We start from the raw sequence: 23529 nt of genomic DNA on the forward strand, positions 1-23529 counted from the left end.
TGTATATGTGGGAGTGAGTAGTAGATATATGTATAGGCGTGTGTATTTTTATATGTATGTACGTATGTATGCATATGCATTTCAAGACACTGGGAAAGAAATGCAACTATTTTTATGATGCCCAAATTGGTGTGCTTATGTATAATGTCACTATTGCCAAAACATGTTTGAATTAATCATTAGTAAGCATTATTTAAAATACTTCGCATATATGTTAAAATTATCTCTATATATAATATTACAGATGTATTTAGAGGCTGATGATTTGCGGTTTGTGATGCAGCAGCGCCCTCTACTGTCAGCGCATTACGTCACAGTAGCGACGTCACGTCTTCAGCGCTGTTTCCTATTGGCTGCTCTGCGTCATGTGATCATAACACAATCATGGCGGCCTCCGCTGCAGTCCGGTCGAGCATGGGGCTGACTTTGAGACTTTCTCGAGTTATACCGGACTGTAGCACATGTCCCTTCAACCGTCTGAAGAGCTGCGGGAGCAGCGGAGGTAACTTACAAAGGAGGGGCTCCTTTGAGAGATTTCGCACCATAAATCGGCACTTGCAGACGAGTATAGGTGAGTGGTGCAGTTTGCTAACACATTTAGCCTCAGTCAGAGGCTGCTTCACTCTCCGGACTATTTGTTTACGATACGCCTGAATAGCTAATAATACGTTTTTCTTTGCACACACGAGTCCAATGTGTTATTGGTGCCCGCAACGTTTGGCTAGCAGGTGGTCGGAGGATATTGGCAGTTGTTAGAGGTTGAATTCCGCTCAATAACACTTGTGTAACTTTACATCAGCATTCCCATGATGGGTGTTGGGAAACTTTATGCAACAAGTCAAAAATCCTTCTCATCCGGTACCGTCTGGTGGAGCTGATATCGCAGCACAAACACTTACAGTCCTGCTTGTTTTTTTTAAGGTCTTTACCACAGTGAGGAGGGGAGCTCCAATGCAGAGGACCCGGAGGATGTGTAAGTTTACTTGCTTTGCTTCTACTGTGAATTGATATTGTCTTCTCAGTTGTTATTAATCATTGCATACATTATAGTTTTAATAACAACTGTCCTACAACTACTGCCAAACAGTACAACTCCAGTCAGTCTGCATTTATTTTGAGAGAAAGATAGATTTGTTGCTGAGTCATGCCAAATTTGCATTTTTTTTGGACCACATCCTTAACATAGACTGAGCCAGGGCTGTCACCATATCAGACTTCCACTACACTGTTACCAAATAATACCAAAAAAATCTTTGTCTTTGGTTATTGTGCCTTTTTTCTGTTGTTGGGGTTTTTTTTGGCAAATAAGTAACACTTAAAATGCAAATGTAGGAAGGGATAACCATAGCTGTGCAAGAGCATACATAAGAATAGTTACAATTAAAGCATAGGGAAAAGGCAACCAAATGAACTGATTTAAGATACACTGGATATACATGATAGTATAATCATCAATATATATATCTTTTTTTGGGGCATTTTTCATGCTTTATTGAAAGTGACGGATAGAAAGGGGGGAGACAGAGGGCATATGCAGCAAAGGGACCTCAGGCCTGATTCGAATGCACTCTACCAGTGTGAGCCACCGGGATGCCCCCCAATAGATAATTTTTTAAATATCATCATCAGACCCCAGAAAGTATACATTTCGAGTTTTGAGTTCTATATTTTCAGTTAATTCTTGCATCTGTAGTTAATGTGGCTGGGGAGGTAGGGTGGGTGATCTATCATTGTAGAACATGTTGTTTGATCCCTGACTCCTCCCTTATCTACATGTCAAAGTGTCCTTCAGCTGGGACACTTTGAACTCTGAACTCTTTACTCTGAATGCTCCTGATAGAGGCACTTTGTATAACAACAGGTTAAAACAACTATGTAGTTGCAATTAATTTACTCCTGACAAAATACTGATAGTAATTAATGTACACACAATATCAAAATAGCTTCCCATGAAACCCATCAGGCTCTGTAAAGATAATTTATTGATAGGATTTTGGAGGCAACAACAGAATTCTAAACTTCTGGCCAGCAGCTTTCTGTTATAGACCACAGCTGCACATGTTTTCCTACTCTCATGGCATGTTTGAGTAGAAATCTCTTTTGTTTTGCTTGAAACAACCTTGTGTGTACCTACAATAGTTAGAAAATGGCAGCACTGGTGAGTGTCAGCACTCAGTTGGACAGAACTCCGGTATGTAGCCAAAGAAAACAGTCACGTAATATGTTTCTTTTATGGATTTTTTTTCTGGTGTAATCTGAAACATTTTTGTCAGTATGCTGTGGTGGCCACGTTCAAGCACTTTACTTCACATGCAGCACGTTCTTTCAACTGCTTCTATTTTTTTAAGCATTAGAAAGAAAAATTGTGTAATACATTTTTCAAAAATGTTCCCATATGATTACAAATGCATGCTTGTTAATAAGGCTAAACTATTTTTAACTTACTACTTTTAAGGGTGAATGTGGTGTATATAGATCGGTCTGGCCAGAGGATCCCTGTTAAGGCCAAAGTGGGAGATAATGTCATGTACCTGGCCCAGAAGCATGGAATTGAACTTGAAGGTGAGCATTTACACAGTTAAAACTGTTTATTAAATATTAATTGAATCATGGGTTAAAGATATTTGTTATTTCTTTCTCATAGGAGCGTGTGAGGCATCTCTGGCCTGCTCAACATGTCATGTCTACGTGAACGCTTCACATTTTGACAAACTGCCAGAACCTGTGGAGAGGTAGGTCTGCTTCAAATGATGTCTGAATTTCAACAAATGTGTAAGATAAATTGAAGGAGAGATCACTGAAAATGTTGACCGATATCTTGGCACTCTAGGGAGGATGACATGCTGGACATGGCAGCCTTGCTTCAGGAGAACTCCCGGTTGGGATGCCAGATCATCCTGACTCCAGAGCTTGAGGGCATAGAGTTCACTTTGCCCAAAGTCACCAGGAACTTTTATGTGGATGGCCATGTTCCCAAACCTCATTGAGAAGAAGAAGAAAAAGAGGAGGACAAGATGAGAGTTGGAGAAAAAAGAGAGGGTGGCGCTGCAAGGTAGACACCAGGTGTGCTGGTTGAATCAGGGGGCGACCATGAAGAGGCTAGGATAGTAAAGTCCATAGCAACTCCTCCTAAGGCTTCTTGCTGGCTGACAAATTCCACAGTTAACCAATGACAGTACATGCCTGCGGATGACATCAGACAGAGGCAGACACTATATGAATTTCACTGAAGGTCAAATTAATGGTTACTTCCAAAAAAAACTGATGTTTAACTGATGACTGATGTATTTATTCATAGGGAAGTGTTCTCAGGCCAGCATCAAGATGCCATTCAATCTCGCAAACTGTGAGTTTTAACAGAGTTCATCTTTGTGTCATTTAATAGAACATTCCTCGTTACAGTTCATATACGCACAAGTTTTACAAGATAATGTTCTTAATCATTTCTGCTGGTCCATCATTGTCGCACTTGTCAGATATTGTATGCATAGCATTTAATTTAATTTTTATGTACCAAGTTAATTTGTAGAAGTTGATGGCTCATCAATTAGTACCCACTGATTATAGTTAGCACCTCATCATAAATCTCAAAAATGTTTTCAGGCACAGAAGAAGAAGCCATATATTATAATGAAGTGTGTTTCAAATAAAGAACGCTGCCTGAAACCTAAGGCATGGGATCTCATCACAGTAAGTCAGAATTTAGACTGTTAAAACTTACATTTTATCCACTTACCACTACAAAATATTCAGGCAATGTGTGTCAAGTGTTGGGATGCAAAATGCATTTTAAAGCACTGCCTCTGTGGTGCCAGTGATAAAGCTTGCTTAATTGATCTGGTTCAGGATCCAGAGCAGACTGGAAGAGGTCTGTTTTGAAGCTGTTGGGCTTCATGTTACCATGTTATGAGTTTACCACATCTGCCCTTTATTTTGAGTCTACTGTACCTGTCCTTACGCACAAATGCAAGTCAACTGTGTATATCATGTATTAGAAATTACAAATAAAAGTTGTGCAATAAAGGTTTAAAAAAAGTAATTCTGAGCACTGCCCTCATTACCCAGAGACATTAACACTACAAGAGACATTAACACTACAAGTCCTCAAAGGGGACAGAAATCCAGTTTCCTTAAATAATAAAAGCTAGTTAATTGCATAATTAGTAGGCGAGTCATTGTTGGTAAAATCTCAACTTTCACTCTGCAAATACTTAAACTGGCATTTGTGTGGTCGCAAAAAGTTATCTGCAGCAGCTACCCAGTGAAATTGGAACTCTTTGTGGGCGACACTTTTATTTCCCAGCAGGTGTAATCTAGCAAACCAAAAAACACCCGCGTAACTCCGCCTAGTCCAAAACACGAACGACTTCCAGCGGTTTGAGTTGGCAGTAATTTGGCACACTTCATCATTTTGTTGATGATCGATTTGGTGATCTGTATGGTGAGCATCAACAATACTGCACAATGATCGCAGGTTAACTGTGTGGATTGTATAGAACTGTTTGGATTTTGATTTTGACCACGTTTGTAACTGGCCCAAATGTTAAATACGTGCTTAGCCATAGAGGCCATGACAGGTCAAAAATAGAGAAGGATGTCTAAACTCAATGCTAGAGTGTGATCATGGGCCCGGTTGTAAGATCGTAGTCAATGGATCACAACGTGATCGTTAAATTTAGGTACAGGGTGTCTGCTTCGAGCTGTGGTGGATCTACAAACTAGCCGATCGGCGAACAAACGTTATGCTACAGGAATGCTCAAAGGATTGATGGGTTAAATAAATAAATTGCTGAAAATGTACAACGACTTAAGATGACCACGAACACTCCTATTTTACATATGTAGGCCTAAGAGGTCATACTCACTCTGATGCCAGTGTGAGAGAATCAGGGTTTAGGAATGTAGATTGACAGTCATACTTTGTTATTCTCAGTATTGATTTTGTGTCACTGTCCATCCGACCTGCTTCTGCGCTCGCGACAGTCAAACTCCCCGAAAACCGCGAAAATCCACAACATTCTAGAACACAGGCGCTACATTTATGTTCTAGAACACATTTAAACTGCACCGAAAGCTCGAAGTTTGTTACAGTTCTCTCGGTGAGTTAAATAAGATACATTGTGATGAAAGACGTCTCTTCCTTGATACAGACTGCTTCACGTCATGTCTGCTTTTAAGGAAAATGACAACTCGACTTGTTGTGCTTCTAAATAACAGAAACATGACACTAACCGATTCCTGTTAGCTAATGTTGGCTGTAACTGTTAATAATGTGGGCCTAGATAGACATTTTAAGAAAAAATATGTTTTCATTATCCTAACATGGCTGTCACTGATGGCCACAGTTCGGCTACAGAAATGTTAACCCTCTGAAAACTTGGGCTGTTTTGTTCGTTAAAAAAATCTGTTAAAAATCTTTGTCCTGATAATTAATTTTTAACTTTGACTTATTTGATCAAAATTTTGAACCCAAAAGAAACAAAGGAAAACAAATCTGATCTTGAAAATTATGTTTCACACACAGAAATGTACATGTTGCAAATATGAACACAGATTGCAAATATAACACATAACAGGTAAAATGAGGATAATATCTAGTTCGATATATTTATACAAAATATATTTGACATTATCTTCAAAAAAATCTGGTATGGAGCTTCAAGCCAGAACTTTAGAGGGAAGCTGATGGCAAGGCTCGAAGGGGCTTCATTTCATGTCTTCAGGTCATGAAGAAGTAATGTGCAGGTGGTTTTCGTGGACTCTCCCTAGCTTATCTGCCTTAGTAGCTTAGTAGCTTATGTATTGTCCACCTCCCTTCCCAGGGTGCATTTCTGAGAGTTATGAGCATTTAGTAGTCTGAAGTGGTAAAACTTTTTACAGTGTTTTACAATTTTGAAAACGCCATACTTAGAGAGGTCTCAAAATAAACATAACTTTTTGTAGCAGGATTTTATTATTGTATATCTTGGTATTCAACCCATTCAGGGGGTGCTGAGCCCCAGGTCTTGAACAACTGATAAAAGCTGTTTGTTTTTATGATACAGACACTTCCTCAATATGAGCACAGGACCAAGGACACAAGCTGCCTTCATCCAGGGAAACCAGAGCACAATTGAACATGATGCCTCCCACTCAGCACTCTTCTACCTTTTTCAAGAAGTTTCCAAGCTAGCATCCCCCATCCACAACAGTTTCCTGGACACAAATTCACCCTCCACGTGGCTTAATGACACTTCTAGGCAAGGTCATTTTATACTTAAAAAAGAGGAAGAGGATGGACATCCGTTTCAAATCTCTACTAGTTCCTACCAGCACAGTTTGTCTTGTATGTCGCCTTATAATCAGATGAAAAAAGTAAAGGAGGAAAGTCACAATAGCAAGAACACAACTTTGGTTGAGCCACATCCTAAATGCAACAGCCCCTGGAAAGTACTCAGTCTGATCAACCTGCAGTGTGAGAGGCTCCTGCATAAGAAAGATGTGGAGGAGCTTGACTCAAGTTCAGTATCTACCACACAATTAGACCATTCAACAGACAAATCATCAACTGCAACAGCAGATGTAATGGATCAGGGAGTCGGAGGTAATTGTCTAAGTGTTGAATGCACTTTGAGACCATCTCTTCTTATCTATGAGAGACAAGAAATCCCGTCCTGTGTCAGTCTTGTGGAAGATGTGAGAGGGGACTGCAGCGGTGGAGACAGACGTTTTAAACCTCATTGCTGTGCAAAAGACTTCGAGCTGGGCTGCTGTGTTCAGTCACAGAATGCTGAAAAAGCAGACACTGTTTCAGTGTTCAGTAACAGACAACTTGAGTGGAACCAGGAGGTCAAGGAGGATAGTTTCTCTTCTGCAGAGGATATTTTGCATGTACCCTTCTCTGGAAATATTTTGTCACAAACACACAAGCCCTATGCATACCTTAATGCCCAGCTGACTGTAAATTCAAATGAAGATGCATGTGTAGTTTTGTCAAAGCCAGCACTAGCTCTAGACCACAATGCAAACTTTGCTGTGACTACAGAGCTCCCATGTGACACCCAATTGCCACCTTTGAGCTCTGTCCTGCCTCCTGCACAATCAGTTTCACTTTTATTGGGCTCTAACGAGACGTGTCAGTCTCTCACAAAGAAAGATGACAAAATCACAGCATCTAAACCACAAAGTACACCTGCTCGCACAGAGGAAAAAGGCCCTCCAGTAACACAACTGAAACCATCAAAAAACACCTCATTTTCTGCAACATCAAAATCAGAACCCAGGTCAGTGCAAAAGGAGGAAATTACTGCTCCATCGACGCAGCAGGGGCGAGCCAAGACTCTCAGAAAACAACCTCATCCTAGACGGAGTGCTAATATTCAAGACCCAGACTTCCAGGGAGTGACGTTCAGGATGGACACAGAGCTGGACGCCAATAGGGAGCAGTGTCGGCTCCTCATAACTTCAAAGTACAGGTAGTGACAGATTCATTAAATGTTTGCATGGGCATATAGAAGATGGTGAAGAAAACTTTAAATTTAATTCACACACATTATTGGTGTTTGATGCAGCAAGGAGCTCCATAAGAGGGTAAGAAAACCCAGACTCAGGACCCGGGCGTCCCAGAAATCCCAGAAATCCATTAAAACTAGCAGCTCAGATGAAGAAAGTGACCTGGCAACCAATGTTTCCAGTAAGTAACACTCACTCACTGTGCTGTTCGGTGAGGCTGATCTCCATAATATGTTGCTGTTATTGTGATCTCCCCTTGGCCGCAATGTGGAGTCCCTTCATTTTAATTTGATAATCTTATTAGTGAAATATATATGTATCATGTTCTTTCAAGATGGTTTTATTTAAAGTATAGAGTCCAAATTAACAAATTTGTCTCAGAAAGATTTAAAATCTGTATAAAATATGACACTATCTTCAGCCTCTTGATTCAGATAACAATTCTACACAAAAATAAACTAGGGGACATAAAAGGAAAACCTCAGGGAGAGTCTTTACATCAAACATTAACAAATTATATGATGGTAATATATTCAGACACATTAGACTATAAGTGAAGGCATCACAAGCATTGCTCTTTAGTTGAAATGAAGTAGGTTTATTATTTTCCTGAAATGTCAATTTACTCCACCAGAGGGCGCCACCACATCAAAACATGCAGCTTGACAGCATTACCAAAAACGTAGTGCACAATTGATTATTAGTATTTAGAGAAAGTTTAATTACCTTAACATAAAGAAACAGAATATATATTTCAATGTGTATTTTTACTTGCAACTGTATAGTTAATACTGTAAGGCAGGGCAGCAGGATCTAAATGAAAGTAATTTCAAGTTCATCATTCACTATTGGAAATGTGCATATGCTTCTCCTGTGGTCAAAAGAACATGTTTGTATCTCCAACATTCAGAGATCAGACAGCCACAACTTTTGTGAAACCACTCAAAAATGTTGTCACTTACAAATCTTTTTAATTCATAGAATGATCTCAAAAGTGTTGCACACATCATCTCTGAAAAGTAGCATACATTTTGGTCCCCTCACAAACCTTTCCTTTATTTTCCAACTGTTATGGAAGTTTTAGTGTTAGAGATTTTTTTTAGTTACCTTAGTTCAAAATTACTGAAACATCAACTAAAGATGTGTTTCCTTTCTGTTTCACTAGAGGGTAAAGTCTGTGCATCATGCTGCACCAGGAAGACCCCCATGTGGAGGGATGCAGAGGACGGGACGCCACTCTGTAATGCCTGTGGAATAAGGTAGCCCACATTAACACAGCTGGCTGTTGAATGTTTTTAAAACACATACATGAAGCTGCGTACAAAGGCATATATGTTAGAGCACTATGGGAACCCAAAACCACATTTCAATTTGATGGAATTTAGTCTTAAAGGGATAGTTTTGGTTTTATTGAAGTGGGATTGTATGAGGTACATACCCATAGTCATTGTATTGCCTTCAGTAAATGGCTGTCGGAACGACCATAGTTTGGAGAAAATAAGGGAATTGCTGGCACAGAAGCTTAACAAAGCTCTACGGTGGATGGGGGGCAGCAGCAGAATGCATTTAGGTCACCTAAAGGCCAAAAGGCCCATCTAAAAAGATCAATATCAGTTTAACTGTATGCAGTTTAAAAACTTAGACTTCCCTGTTTAAATTTACGCGGGGGACTGAAGTAATTATCTGTGCTCTCATTTGACTTTGGTGAATCCAAACGAACCTTTTAAAACACTAAAGTCACACAATAACACAAACACACTAAGCGTTTGAGGCAGCAGTAGACCAGCAACTCCTGTGTTCCGTGAGGTAAATTTTAGTGGTGGAATGTAACTAAGTACATTTACTCAAGTACTGTACTTCGGTACAAATTTGAGGTACTTTACTTGAGTATTTCCATTTTATGTAACCTTATACTTCTACTCTACAACTGTCTTGAGCCACATTTAGCTGCCAACGGGTCGAGATTTACCATGAAAAACATGATAAATTTAAAGTGATTAGACCTTTTTTAAAATTATTATTAAACCTCACAATAGTATACTGAATTGTTAGAATGAACCCTATCTTTACTAAATTAAAACACTCCTTATATGCATGCATCAATAATAATAGAACAAAAATATATTTAAAATATGTAAAACAATCTGAGTTGGTCCATTCTGGATAACAAGTACTTTTTCTTTTGATACTTTAAGTACATTTTGATGCTGATACTTTTAGTTTAGTAAGTTTTAAATGCAGGACATTTACTTGTAGTAATTCTGCAGTGTGGTATTAATACTTTTACTAAGGAATCTGAATTATTGCTTTAATGTGTTGATTGCTTCATGTCTTCCATACTTTTAGCCTGCAGAAATAAACACCAATTTGCTTCTTAAAAGAGGAATGATGCAATGCTGAATCATGTTACAGTGATACTAGACTGGCAAACTGGGACATTTCAAACATACATGTCATCCATAAATACCAAAAGAGTTTAGTCACCACTGTATGTTTTCTGTCTTGACTTTTGAAGGTATAAGAAGTACAGAGTGCGCTGTGTCAGCTGCTGGCACATCCCCAGGAAAGAGGACAACTCCAACTCTTGCTGCCTCAAGTGTGGAAACTTTGTCAGGCTGACCTCAGCTCAGCGGAAACACACCACCTAAGGAACAAACACGGAGAAAAGGTTTTTATGTCTACATGTGACAAAGCTCTACACACACTTGCAAACAATAGTTTAAGACTACTCTCTCTGCTCATGTAGTTTTTAGTCCAATATAGTTCACTACAGATGGGAATTCAGATACAGGGGAGCAGGACCAGAGTCTTACATCTTACTTGACTAATCTAAAAATGGAGAATGTCTGACAAATTTTCTTTATATCAGATTGTACTGCACTGATCCTATTTGTGCTACCTGCTAAGCTGTATGCAGCATATGTGACAGAACTTGATGGGTTTGTTTTCCTCTCCACACAAAGAAGGGTCTATTGATGAAGCACAGACAGTTAATATTGTTTTAATGGGATCCTGAAGGGCTACTATAAGAAAATGCATTCGGTGGAAAGTTGAGTCATAATTGTTGACATTTTTTTCATCTAAATAGCTTCAGTGTTGCATGCGTATTCTGGTCAGTTGTGCCAGATGGCTGCAGAAGAAAGTTATTTTTGTCCAGGAACAAAAAGTGCAACCTGAGCTCAATGCTGTGTTCACTGTTATTAACTGCAAAACAATTTGCTGCTCTTGACCTTGACACTGAGACTGTCTGCTGACTTCAGTGGATACACATTTAGTTGCACATGTTAAATCAAGTTATTTATTGTCTTTGTCGTTGTTTATAATTGTTGTTGTTGTTTTTCTTCTTCTTTTGTTGTTTATTTGGGTTGTTGGCGGTTTAATTGGTGCACTGATTTCCTTGGCGTTGCTGTTTTCTATTTGAAAAAAATTGATTTTTGTGTGTTGCATGGGTTTTGCATGAGTCTGTATTAAATTCAGTGTAAAACATCCAATTTGTTTTCTCTTTTTTGTAGGTATACAGGCAACCCCTGCTCATGATTTAAATCCCCTATGAAAAATGCAATGATTATAAAATGGAATAGTTTCAGAGGGGTGCACGTATCACGTTAAACTATATGGAGAGGCACAGGGAAAATTGTTCATTAATGAGACTTCCCACAGTTTCCTCAGCCCACCCTGCAGTACAGGCTGATTTGCCAAGTGGGTGGCCTCACACGAATTGATACAGTGCAGCTATTATTTCAAAACGGGATTACGTCTTCCTCTTATTTGAAACAGCCAGAGTTGCCTCTGTCACCATGTGCCAAACCATCCGGCAATGAGCAACACCGAAGGAAATGAGCGCGCTTTTAGCCAAGAACATAAAAGATAGACGCAAGCTCAATAAAATGAATGTGCTTACTTCATTTTTACATTAAACATATTTCTATCCAAAACAGTCTCACCTGCTGTGGTCACTTAAATACCAACAGTAAACACTAAAACCTAATGAGTGTTTGAGCCACTAAACCGCAATACAACAAAACGTATAGATGCAAAAATCACATACAGACCTGAACATTTGGAAAGCATCCAGTGAAGTAAAGAGAGGTATTTATGTAGCTGGTCTGTTTTCATTCCTTCTTCTAGAAAAAATCAGAGATTGTAAGTGATAAAGGCCACGTCCAACAGAGAGAGAAATTATTTTATCTCATGGAGTCAAACTGTTAAATGTTCAGGATGAGATAATCAGTGTTTCATTTCCATATAAAACTGGTGATTTATGATGGTGATTTCATCGGGTGATTGGGTTGCATGGTTTGTTCAGGGCTGCAACCACAGGAACAGTCATTTTCATTATTGACTCATTTGCGATCATTTAGTAGATTGAATGTTTTTTAAAAAAAGTAAAAAACATCCACTCCAGTTTTTCATCGTCCAAGGTGATGTTTTAAAATGTCTTGCCTTGTCAATCCAAAAGTTATTAAGTTTAATATTCCATAAGCAGCAGGCATTTTTTTTGCAATTTTTGCATAAAAAAATACTTTCACGATGAATCTATTATCAGAATAGTTGGAAGTCTTTTTGTCAGTTGGCTGATCAACTAGTCCACTAATCTAGGTTGCTTTTAGCACTTGTTTAACAGATAATTTTTTTTAATCTATTTTAATATGTTTCTGCATCTAACGTTTAAGCCTGTGTGTTTTCTTTGTTTCACATGGCTGCAAGAAAAATCCCCTTGGAGATAAGAAATTAGAGCTTGGATTGAAACTGTTCCAGAATAAAACAAAAAGAAAACACCGTGCCCACCATGAGGGTAAAAAACGACTTTGAGATGTTTGAGATCAGTGGATAATCATTGTGATTAAATGATCTCAGTATCATGGCTTTTCAATACTTTAAAATATTTTCCAAACATTTAGGTTTTAGAGCTCCCTGTTTTGTATCAGCTGTTGTTTTGATGAAGACAGAGTGCTTTCATGAGGAGGAGGAGGAGAAAGTTTAGAGTGGGAGGCTGAGAAGTGTAGATGTAGTCAGATGCGCAACTTTTTGTGAATGAAAGGAGAGAGGGGGTCTGCGCCTGTTCTGTCCCAGACAGGCGAGATTAGCGCCTGTTAGGGCCACAGTCCCGCCGGACACTCCGGACAATGACCTTGGACAGCAAACTAATGGAGGGTATTGACGTGGAGGGACAGGGGGACAGCAGTGAAGATGTGAAAAACTCTGTTTTTTCAGTGAGTGATTCGAGTAATCCAGTCTTTGAGCAAAGCGCTTCATCCTTAGCTCCTGAGGTGCGGGAGGAGGGAGACTTTAAGGTCCGGCCACAGGATGGTCCAGGCAGGAGAACCGCCTCGGTGAAGCCCCCGTACTCTTACATCGCTCTCATCACCATGGCCATCCTCCAGAGCCCGAAGAAGAGACTCACCCTCAGTGAGATCTGTGATTTTATCAGCCAGCGCTTTGCGTATTATCGGGAGAAGTTCCCTGCGTGGCAAAACTCCATCCGGCACAACTTGTCTCTAAATGATTGCTTTGTCAAAATGCCTCGGGAGCCTGGGAACCCCGGGAAGGGGAACTATTGGACTCTGGACCCCATGTCGGCCGATATGTTTGAAAACGGGAGCTTTCTTCGGAGGAGGAAGCGCTTCAAGAGGCAACATTTTTATTTGGGAGCGCTTAAGGACTCCGGGGCGAAGGAGTGCAGCCTGGTGCCCGTCTTACCTCTCATCGGAGCGCACAGGATGAGTTCTTGTCTCCGGGGTCCCGATTTGTACCACGACCTGGGCTTAAGAAGTCGACTAGGTCCCCACACCAGTCCCAGCATCCCACCTGTAAGCAGCATCATACCTGCTCTCTCCTCCCTCCTCTCCAAGAGTTTCCCCTCGTGTCTAACCTTTGAACACTTGGACCAGGCACGCCGCGCTGCGGTCCCGTCTCTGGCTCCAGACTGCTCGTACATGTCTCCTGTCTCACTGCACGGAATGATGCCCAACTACCCTTCTCAGCTGTCCAATTTCCCCACTGGGGTTATAAAAGTTTCGTCTAATTTAATTTAATCCACGTCTATCTTGAAAGGAATATTCTTCCTCTCAGCCTAATAATAAACCCACGGTGCATAATGTAGGCTACAAACACATTTTTTAATGATGGCCTGTAAGCTTGCAGACAGGCCATCATATTTAGCTCTTTGTTTCTGAATAACTAATATTGTACAGTTCTTAAAGATGTTTGCAATAAAAAATTTTATATGAATTTACAGTCTGTGCAATTTTAATTAAATAAATAAAAATAAATAGACAGAAAGCCATCTTATTGTTTTTAAAGCAGTTTTGATTTTTGTCTTTTATAGAATAAAAAAAATATTTATTTTATATTATTCTTGAAATAATTCCACACATAGAATTATGCAACAACAACAATAATATCTGATTATTTTTTGCGATAGACCATTATATTTTTAAAGATCAGAATGAAGAAAATTGAAAAGTAATATGTTAAATAAATAGTATAGCGATATGTGAAATGATCAACAGTAACTTGGAGCCACTAACAACCCAAATGTGCAATTATGTGAAAGGCCTGCGGATCTGCACAAACAGACCCACACCTACCTTATTTCCAGAAATTGATTTTTTTCAGATGTAACTGCGCTGGTTTTGCAGTGTAAGATCGATCAGATGTAAACACAAAAGATCGCAAATGATCTGAGCATGTGCACATTTGATCTCCCCCACCTCGATTGTCCGCTTGAGCGTGTGATTTCCGCCATCATGTCCGAAAGAGGCCTCGTCAGCTCCTGCAGCCTAAATAAGAAGCATGAATATCAAACACATCTGTTCATCTTGCCGTCAGGTATTACTGCGTGTTCAAACTTAACGCTGACTCTAATCGGATGTACTCTGTGCTGTCTGTTTTATGTGCAAAGGTGAACGGTAGAAGTGTGACTGTTTTTCGGAGGCAAGATTCAGATCTTTGGAAAAATTCATAATCATGTTTTTTTCAATGTTAATGTTAAACTTGCTGAAACACTGACGTTGAAGTAGTTTTTATGCAGAATGAACCCCTCTTTTAAGAGATGCATATTTTATTATCATTCTTTTAAGTGGACTTTATCAATTAGTTATACATGCGAAAACATCTTATTTTTAAAAGCGACATGTTATTTATGGAAGAACGGGGGCCTCCACCTCACAGCTGCCTGACTAAAAAGTATAACTTAGTTTATGGAGGAAGTTTATATCCATGTGTTTGTAAGAGATTATTAAAGAATGGGGAACAGGATGAGTGTGTAGGCAGTTGCAACACTAATTTAAACAGTATACTGACACTGGTGAGAGATTAGAACAAATCTGCAGTGTGATGAATGCTTAAACACTTTCCTGCAGAGTCCTCATGCTGTCAATGCAAAGTAACGTTCTCGGGAACCCCAAAACTTAACATGGAATATCCAATTTTACAACCATGCAGTTTCTTCATATTTTTCAGGCATTTATTTCAGGCCATCAGCACAACTTCACCAACCAATTTTACAATACAGAGAGGAATCATATTTGCACTATGTTTCATTTTATCCACTCCAGAAGAAGACTGAGTGAATGTGTGAAGGAAATCTCTGCCCGGATTTAGCCGTTGGTGTAAGTGTGATGTGGCTCATCTGTAAACAGCTGCCTTCCTCAAAAAATAACCCCTCAGGGAGCAGTTTGCTTTTCCTGGCACTCTCGGTCATATTTGGGTTTTATTCAATTACAGCGCACATGCACACTCACAGTCTTGCTCACTCCCTCCCCATGGAGTGTGGCTTATTACAGCCAGTCAGTGGAGTGTGAGTCGGACTGCAGCATGAGCCCCGTGACAGGAAATATGTGTGTATATTTGAAGAAAGAGGGGACCCCTCTCCAATCCCCAACACCTGGACTGGACAGATGACAGAGACGTATAACAGCATGAGCTCATAATTCATCCTCATGTCTGTATGAAAAGAAAAGGCTTTTTTTGTAATGCAAAAGTACAAGGCTAAATCCACCATGAAGAAGAAACTAAATGATTTTAAAAAGAAAAGAAAATTAAACTTTTCTTTCATTGTTATAATTTTAATTAAATGTATTGACATTTTACTCATTATTTAGACAACTTACTTTTCATATTTTTCTGAAGAAAAATGGATACATAGTACAAAAGTGCAAGTACAACAGTGAGTGTTACATTTCTGTGAGGTCGAGGGGGAATAACAAACTGCATTCTTACCATGACCTTATACTTTTTGTGTATTTCCACTGACAACATTTCATCCAAACAACCACTAAAAGTTCCTTGATAGATCCTGGGCTCTGTTTCAGAGGTGTGGATGTACGTTGGGGACACAAGTGTCTGATCATGATCAGGGCTTTGCAGCAGCAAGACCACACCAAAAGTATAAAATGAGACGATTGCAGAAATAGTCCAATTTTCTCCAGCTGTGTTTAGCCTCCAAATAAACGGACACTGACAGCAGCCAACGCAGAAAGCTGAGACATTACGTAATCAGCTCAGCCTCGGTCACCCATAAACTGATCCAACACATTTCAGAATTTGTCTTTGTGTGCAAACTGCAGTTTCCTGGTCAACAAGTGACACATGGAAGTGAAACACAAGCACCAACACAACTTGCTTGTGCTTGACATTCTTTCATGAAGGGATATTTGGTTTTACTTCTTTATTTTTTCCTGCAACTTCCTCCTGGCATATGTGTTGTTTTCCTACTTGGCAACTTTCCCCACGTTGTACCTCCTGAACTCCAACATGACCGAAAGGATCATTTCACTGAAATTACAATATTTTATCACCACAACTCCAACTATGGTGCCTGGGCATTAAATTTTCTGTTTTATTGAAATTCAGCTCATATTATTATCATTATTATTATTATTATTATTATTATTATTATTATTATTATTATTATTATTATTATTATTATTATCATTATTATTATTATTATTATGCTGGCTGCCCTGTGAGGCTGTAGGATATAGCTAAATATGCTGCCTGAGCTTGTGGTTACAAAATGGGAATTAATTCACAAGATATGCTTGGAGTTAAGTCATGAAAAAGCTACTGCGAGGCAATGGTAACACTGACGGCATCTAGAAGCCACAGAGGCTAACAATTAAGTAAAGTAGTGAGCAGGTAATGTAATGCAGGAACTGCAAATGCATAATGATACAGGTAAAATATGAGGCCACTGGGAATATAAATTTTTCTTTAGACATGATACAGATACAATTCCTAACTTCTATCAGTCCCTGTCTACTTTACTCTGAGTATACTCTACTCTCTATATAACTAAAATATAGCAAAGAAAAATAATATCCAACAAAATATGAACTTCCATGATCTCTGCCATTTCTGAAATCCTGAAAAAAGGACCTTGTTCACTTTTTTTTTGGTTGCACTAAAAGACACTCTAAGGCAGGGGTGGGCAATTAGTTTTCCCATGGAGCCACATGAGATACTGTGAAGGTTGCAAAGGGCCGGACCAAAACTCTGAACTAAATTCTGTTCAATATTAATTTCATCAATATATGAAATGCAGTAAATTATCTGGTTTTGAGCTGCTACTGGTAGGAATACATGTTATGATACGACTATGTTAATATGTCAAATATAACACTAAAAATAGTAAAAACTCCATTCATTATTTCACTTTTCCATTTATTTTAAACACAACAAACATTCAAACCACAAAAACTATATAGAGCATGTATGTTATGCAGTAAAACAGCAGTTTATTAACTTTATGCAAAAAGAAAATAAGTGTTTTCCACAACGTAATAAGGTAACTCAGTGTTTCTGTGCACATGCATATTCACGTTAATCGCCTTCAAAATAAAAGCACTGCAGTTGTGTTGATTTCTAATTTCTGGGTAACCTCACACGGGCGGGACAGGGACAGCCAACAGGCCAGATGTCCCAGATCCCCCAGGACGCCTGATACCAAGGTCTGCTTTGAGGAGTCGGCTGTTCATTTTCAATAATGTTTGCCCCTTGCCAGAAAATCTAGCTAGCACTAGTGTTAGCTAATGATGTAGCATCATTCCAGCTCCCGATCGATTCTAGTTATGAGCCGGCTGCAAAAAAAAAAAGGCACATGCAAAAAAAATTGTTGATGACCAAAAAGCGAGTTTGCAGGCCAGAAGGTGATGTCACGATGACTACGTCCACTGTTCATATATATCTATGGTTGAGAGCTTAGATGTTCCACAATATCCTCAGTTTCACTGTTTAGATTTTGAGATGTTTATTTCTTAAATATTTGCCCACATTCTAACAGAGCATAGCATTAGTTCAGGCAGACCACTGAAGTCGTGCTAGCATTTGCTGATTAGCATCATCTGCTTCATTCATGCATCACCAACAGTACCCATTCATCCCTGGTTAACCAGTTGTCTAATAATGTCGAGTTTTATTCATAAATTTGTACATAATAACTTGTCTGCTCCCCCCACCACAGGTCATAAAACTTGATTTGGCCCTTAAGTTCAGGTAATGATGCAGGACAAATATTAAAGCCCTTGTCTCATCTTAGTGCATTTTGTCATATTCCTGAAGAGAGTTACAGTTATTCAAATGACCTTAAACCACCTATAGCAAAATCACAGTTGAGTCGTAGTTGATCCTCAAATCCAAAGTGTTTATCCATTGAAAACAGGAAGCAGACGTTTCCCACTCTTCTTTTAATCAGTACAACAACACTTTCCCTCCACTGATAAGAAAACCATAAGGGGATTTTTTTACTCCATGGTTACTAGGAAATCTTATTCATTTGTTATTAATAGATTTTCTGGGAAAAAAAGCTTCTTCACTGTTTTTGCCAACAGTTAGTGGAGACAATTAAAACTATGGAGCTAAACCAGGAGACAGTTCTCAGGGGGAAATAACTAGTCAATTAAGGATCATAAGTTTAGTGAGGGAGACATGTTACAGTACAAGTGTACTTTAGGTTATTGCAGCTGTTTCACGATAGTGTTACAGGAAACTTTCCTGAACTCTTTTATGTTTAACAAATAAGTGATGTGTTGTTAATGTTTTACTGTAAGAGAGAGAGAGAGAGAATAATAGGTGTTGAACTAAATGTTGGTTAATATAAAAGAAAAAGATTAAATTTCTGCTTGGAGCCGAACTAAAAGTTTGGTTATTGTTTAACTGGAAGGAATGCCAGGAAAGCAAGTTAGGGTCAGGCCTTGATCACATCAGTCAGGTGGAAAAACAAAACTAACTTTTATGTTCTGATTGTGTTTAAGAACCGTCAATATGTTATCGTATATTTCAGTACATGTAAAATGTCAAATAACAACCAGACACAACCACAGTTCAAACATATAAATCATCTCTACATGTTGACTGCACATCTCATTTCATTGGAGGTCTTAAAAACAATTCCCTACAGTTACAGTTAGATTAACAGAAAAAACACAAGTAGTTAGTGTTTACCACATTAGCAATTTATTGTTTTAACAAACAGTATATCACTGTTCTATTTCATTTGAAAACAGGAAGTATTTTTTTGGTTGTTTTTTCAGTCAAACACATTCCTCCTTACCTAAGAAAACCAGAGACTTAAGAAAGCTCTTATAACAGAAATTATTTGCCAAAAATATTTTTTTATTCTTTACATTTATTTAACAACGTTGAGTATAAGTATAAAATGTTAGTACAGTGTCATAGATCATTTTCTGAAATCATAATCCAAACAAAGGCAACCATTTCAATGGATGATTAAGGTAATCATATCATGGTTTATAAATCATTATCCAACACTTTGAACATGCAGCAGTTATTAATAAGATTTCAGTGCAGTTGTATTACACAACATGTTACTTTGAAGGCTTTTATGCATTTTTACCCTTCAGTACCTGTTTGATTTCATTGTAGCAGAAAAGTTTACAAGCTATCTGTTAAGTTTCACGCCTCTTCCTACACTCCATGAGACATGCAAACCAACCGTCATCAATGTAAACCAGATCTGAGTAACCACTGGGTCCTTTGTTAATGATCCCCAGTTTGCTCCATGTCTTTGGGTTGCCTGGAGATTTATTCAGATACACTCCTAAATTGATCCTTTTGCTCTTGCTCTCTGGGTGGCTGAAGAGCAGCCACTTGTTTTGGCTCTCAGTATCTTTACCTTGAGCTGGAAAGGAGACCACACTTCCCTGACAGCCTTTACCTGTTTCAGGAAGTTTTCTAGGACTAAGCTCGGAAAAATCCTTTCCATTATTTCTACTGACCGCCTCTTCTCGTTTGCCTCCTGTAGTACGGGCATTGCAGTAGATTGAGCTTTCTTGTTTCTCATCAAAAAACTCGGCCATTTCACATTCGAGTGACTCATGTTGTAACATTTCACCAAGTTGCCATGTTTTGCCATTATCATCACTGTATAGTGAGCGAGCATGTGGAGTAGGATCGGCTTTAGGCTTAGTCTTAGGGCTATCATAAGCATAAAGGGGGACAATCAATCTACCAGCCTCTGTTTGAAGACCATGGCCCGGCCCAACAGCAAACGTGGCCCAACATTGCTCCTTTACCAGTGGGTTTGTCAAATCAGTCACGCCACTCCAACTATGGCCATCATCTGTAGTTGTAATATAGCAGAGGCGAGCCTTGTTACAGTCATGTTTTATCTGCCACCGCTCTGAGATATTGCCTTCAACACAGATGAAAAACAGGAAAAGTGTTTGGCTTGTCTTCTCATACACTGGGCAGGGGTTCATAGGTCGGTGTCCATCAAGGTGTGCCTTCTTTACTGGTTTTAGCTCTGACCACTAGAAAATATATTACACAAAGATTAATACACAGCCTGGATACGGTTAAAAGGAAAATCATCACAAATAATAAACAAAATAACAGCAGCTTGGGATAATTACCTCATGAGTGTTTCCATCCGTGCTCACTGTTGCTGTCTTCATGACCAGCGCCACTGAGCTGCTATCTTTCCATGTCCTCCGCTTCTCTGCAAAGGCCATGAGGGTTTTGTTGTTTCAGCTGTAGGTAAGAGCAGGAATCCTGTACACGTCTCCCTTTTTGGTTTTAAAGACGGTTTTCTCTACTTCTTTTAGTTCATGACGTTGACATGAGTGTGTCTTGCCCATGGTTGCTGTAAATTTGAGTTCAAGTTTGCCCTCTGGTTTTTTATCAGGCTGGCTGGTGCAACCTTTGAATGAGGGAGGAGTCTTTATTGTACAGCCCGAAACTCAATGTTCAAACAAGTACTTTGATAAGAATACTTTGAGGTTTTGTTCCCTTCTTCCCTTTCCTTCTTTCAGAAAATGAGAGAGAGAGACAAGTATTCATTTCATAGCAGGAACATAGTGGTGCTTAATACAAGGTGGATTAGTAGTGTGTTTTAAAATCTATTCAATTTGCGAATCAACTTAGAATAACAGCCATTTACATTTAGAATTTGGAAGGTCTGACTCACAATGTTCCTGTATTGGATTACTTTTTCAGGCAACTACAGATTTCCCTGGGTTTTAACATTGTTGGAAACATATTGGATAACAGAATTCACTTCTCAGCAAAACCTATAACATAGGTCTAGACGTATTTAGAGATTTTAATGAGTGAAGGTTACATATACCTTTTAAAGAGGAGTAAAGTTGTACCTCTGTACAGAAAACAGCAGTAAGATAACCACAGTTTGTTATGCGATTGGATTGCAGCTTCACACACACTGATTTAAATTAAAGTGTTAAATGGAGTCATAGTTCTGGCTTTGTTGAAGTCTTTAGGAATAATAATTGTTATTATGTATCTGAGACAGATGATAACTTCAGCAAAGAACCCTTGAAAGCTGTTTCGGTGGTCCCATACATGTTGCTTCAGTAGTGCCATGCAACACTGTGCTGTATGCTGCACCATGTGCCACCCTGCACAGCCCATAAATATCACAAATATCCCCCTTTTCCTCTCCTCCTCCCACTTCCCTGCTTCTCCTCCCTTCAAACCGCTATACCCTGCTGCTCTGTATCCACTCCTGCCTCTAGGGCTCGTAAAAAAGTGGAGCTGACAGGTGCTGGAGACCCAAGCCAGGGAAACAAGAGTTGGAGGGATCATTAATGAGCTCTGGCTTGATAACTCTTAAATACTTTTTGAACAAACAAATCTGTACTTAAGATACTTTCCAAATATGTACACATCAACCCTTGTCATTAAATTCAAACTGACTAGTTTGAACTGGTTTGTCAGTAAATAAATGTGGAAGACCTAAATCAGCAAAAACAAACAGCTGTGAAGTGTTTTGAATGTGATTGGAACAAGTGCATTTCTGCTCCCATGCTGCTGTCCTCAGGGCCAGACAGCCGCCAGCCAGATCTAACTTGATGTGTGGGTAGCGGGAAGGAGAAGTAAGACAGCAAGGCCAACCTTTGTTTTCTTAGTAGAAGACTCACATCTCCTTCCTCCTCCTCCTCCTCCTCCTCCTCCTCCTCCACCCATCCTGCCTCTACCTCCCTATAAATTAACCAGCTCTGGATGTGTCTACCGCAGTTGGGAGACGTTAGGAAGAGTGGGATGACTTGGAGGATTTCTGCTGTTGTGTTGTGTTGACAAACCTCCCATCTGAGCATGCAGCTGAGGACCACACTGACTCAACTCTCATAAAAGCTCACTACCCTTGAACTTTGTTCGCTCTTCCTTCGCTCAAACGTGAAGCTTGTGAACTTCTGTTTTCTTAGTTGGTTGCCTTTTTTGTCAGTGTGCATCATGCCGGTACGGTAAGTTTTTCATGATGAAACCTCATTACTTCACCATGAAAATAACAATCACCATCATTATTGTTAAGTCAGTCACCTCGCGTGATGTATTCGTTTCTGAATGTAGAAAATGTGGAGTGCAGGCTCTACCAAGCACAGCAGTGAGAGAGAGAAAGAGAGAGGGGAGGGACAATACTAACTCCGGTGACTTGGAGCCGACAGGTGGATGCTAGGGTGGAGGTGGGGTTTGTTTAGCAGCAAGTGTGGTGCAGCGGAGCACTGACAATTTACATAGATATTTCCATAATTAAATGCATTTGGATATATGTCGCAGTGGGAAGAGAAGGCCACGGAAGTGTGGCCGCAGACTTGAGTTGGCTGCCTGAACTGTCTTGAATTCTTCGCTCATGTTGTCTTGTTCAACATTACATATTTTGTTCTGTCACATCATACAAAGTCTCATCTCATTCCATTTAACCCCATATATTCCTTCTTCAACCTCAGAACCCAGATCTGTGCCTCTAGACAATCTCATCTCTGGTGATTATCTGATCATCTCCCATTTGGATGACTGTGTAGAGAGTGAGTAGCTCCAGGCACTGTTGGTATGGATGGGAGGGCCAACCAAGTCACCTGAATAAATGTTGGTAAATCACAGATTATGCTGAATCTCTAAATTTATCTACCACTGCAACCCATTCTGGCTGTGACAGGTGGCAAACTCTGTTTAAAGAACTCTGCAAACATGTGACGGCATTATCACTGTTATTAACTATTTTAAACTCTTTGGAAACACTTTAAAAATGTTTGGTTAGGTTTGGCACCAAAACTACTTGGCTAAATTAGGTAAAATTACAGGGTTAGGCTTAAATTGCACTAATTCCAGACAAAATTTAAAACAGGCGGCAAACACTGGCCTCTCTGTTCAAAGTCTTGGGTTGGTTGGTGCCACCACTTCAACTCCTGCCCACCCAACAGTGGACCTACAGTACCAGTCAAAAGTTTGGACATACCTTCTCATTCAATGGCTTTTCTTTAATTTTTATTATAGTTTCTACATTGTAGATTAATATCAAAGATATCAAAATGATGATGGGACACATAAAGAATTATGTAGTAAACAAAAACTATTTAACTCTTGACGCATCTGTTAGTTGAAACCATTTCAGGTGAGCAGCTCATGAATCTGACTCAGAGACTAACAGAAGTGTGTAAAGCTGCCATCAAAACAAAAGGTGGCTACTGTGAAGAATCTAAAATATAAAACATATTCTGGTTCATTTAACACCTTTTTACTACAATATTCTGTATGTGTTCTTTCATTTTGATGTCTTCA

At 39.3% G+C, this 23529-nt stretch overlaps 4 protein-coding genes across 4 annotated transcripts; 3 read left to right on the forward strand and 1 right to left on the reverse strand.

Annotated features, from left to right (window-relative positions):
* Positions 1–384: 384 nt before the first annotated feature.
* fdx2 (ferredoxin 2) lies at positions 385–4039 on the forward strand. The gene is made up of 5 exons (XM_059349830.1): positions 385–571; positions 922–973; positions 2456–2562; positions 2645–2732; positions 2831–4039. The coding sequence occupies exons 1-5, from the start codon at positions 385–387 to the stop codon at positions 2985–2987; spliced, it is 591 nt and encodes a 196-aa protein (XP_059205813.1). The 3' UTR covers positions 2988–4039.
* Positions 4040–4304: 265 nt separating this feature from the next.
* On the forward strand, positions 4305–10982 carry zglp1 (zinc finger GATA like protein 1). Its single transcript, XM_059346317.1, has 5 exons — positions 4305–4441; positions 6045–7454; positions 7551–7672; positions 8657–8750; positions 10007–10982. The coding sequence occupies exons 2-5, from the start codon at positions 6058–6060 to the stop codon at positions 10137–10139; spliced, it is 1746 nt and encodes a 581-aa protein (XP_059202300.1). The 5' UTR covers positions 4305–4441; positions 6045–6057; the 3' UTR covers positions 10140–10982.
* A 1595-nt stretch (positions 10983–12577) lies between these two features.
* On the forward strand, positions 12578–13767 carry LOC131982421 (forkhead box protein D1-like). Its single transcript, XM_059347347.1, has one exon. It carries the CDS (start codon positions 12618–12620, stop codon positions 13524–13526), a length of 909 nt encoding a protein of 302 aa, XP_059203330.1. The 5' UTR covers positions 12578–12617; the 3' UTR covers positions 13527–13767.
* Positions 13768–19400: 5633 nt separating this feature from the next.
* LOC131971756 (sialidase-3-like) lies at positions 19401–20465 on the reverse strand. Its single transcript, XM_059333346.1, has 2 exons — positions 20340–20465; positions 19401–20264 (listed from the first exon to the last, which is right to left on the reverse strand). Exons 1-2 carry the CDS (start codon positions 20463–20465, stop codon positions 19401–19403), a joined length of 990 nt encoding a protein of 329 aa, XP_059189329.1.
* Positions 20466–23529: the final 3064 nt, after the last annotated feature.

This window comes from Centropristis striata, chromosome 1 (assembly GCF_030273125.1).
Source record: "Centropristis striata isolate RG_2023a ecotype Rhode Island chromosome 1, C.striata_1.0, whole genome shotgun sequence".
Lineage (NCBI taxonomy): Eukaryota > Metazoa > Chordata > Actinopteri > Perciformes > Serranidae > Centropristis > Centropristis striata.

Excerpts from the sequence above, each read along its gene's own strand:
- LOC131971756 (XM_059333346.1), bottom strand. The coding sequence starts at position 20,465 with ATGGCCTTTGCAGAGAAGCGGAGGACATGGAAAGATAGCAGCTCAGTG. Across the intron at positions 20,265-20,339 it reads TCCCAAGCTGCTGTTATTTT|TGGTCAGAGCTAAAACCAGT; the intron begins GTTTATTATTTG and ends TATATTTTCTAG.
- fdx2 (XM_059349830.1), top strand. The coding sequence starts at position 385 with ATGGCGGCCTCCGCTGCAGTCCGGTCGAGCATGGGGCTGACTTTGAGA. Across the intron at positions 572-921 it reads GCACTTGCAGACGAGTATAG|GTCTTTACCACAGTGAGGAG; the intron begins GTGAGTGGTGCA and ends GTTTTTTTTAAG. Across the intron at positions 2,733-2,830 it reads CTGCCAGAACCTGTGGAGAG|GGAGGATGACATGCTGGACA; the intron begins GTAGGTCTGCTT and ends TTGGCACTCTAG.
- zglp1 (XM_059346317.1), top strand. The coding sequence starts at position 6,058 with ATGAGCACAGGACCAAGGACACAAGCTGCCTTCATCCAGGGAAACCAG. Across the intron at positions 7,455-7,550 it reads CTCATAACTTCAAAGTACAG|CAAGGAGCTCCATAAGAGGG; the intron begins GTAGTGACAGAT and ends TGTTTGATGCAG. Across the intron at positions 7,673-8,656 it reads CCTGGCAACCAATGTTTCCA|AGGGTAAAGTCTGTGCATCA; the intron begins GTAAGTAACACT and ends CTGTTTCACTAG.
- LOC131982421 (XM_059347347.1), top strand. The coding sequence starts at position 12,618 with ATGACCTTGGACAGCAAACTAATGGAGGGTATTGACGTGGAGGGACAG.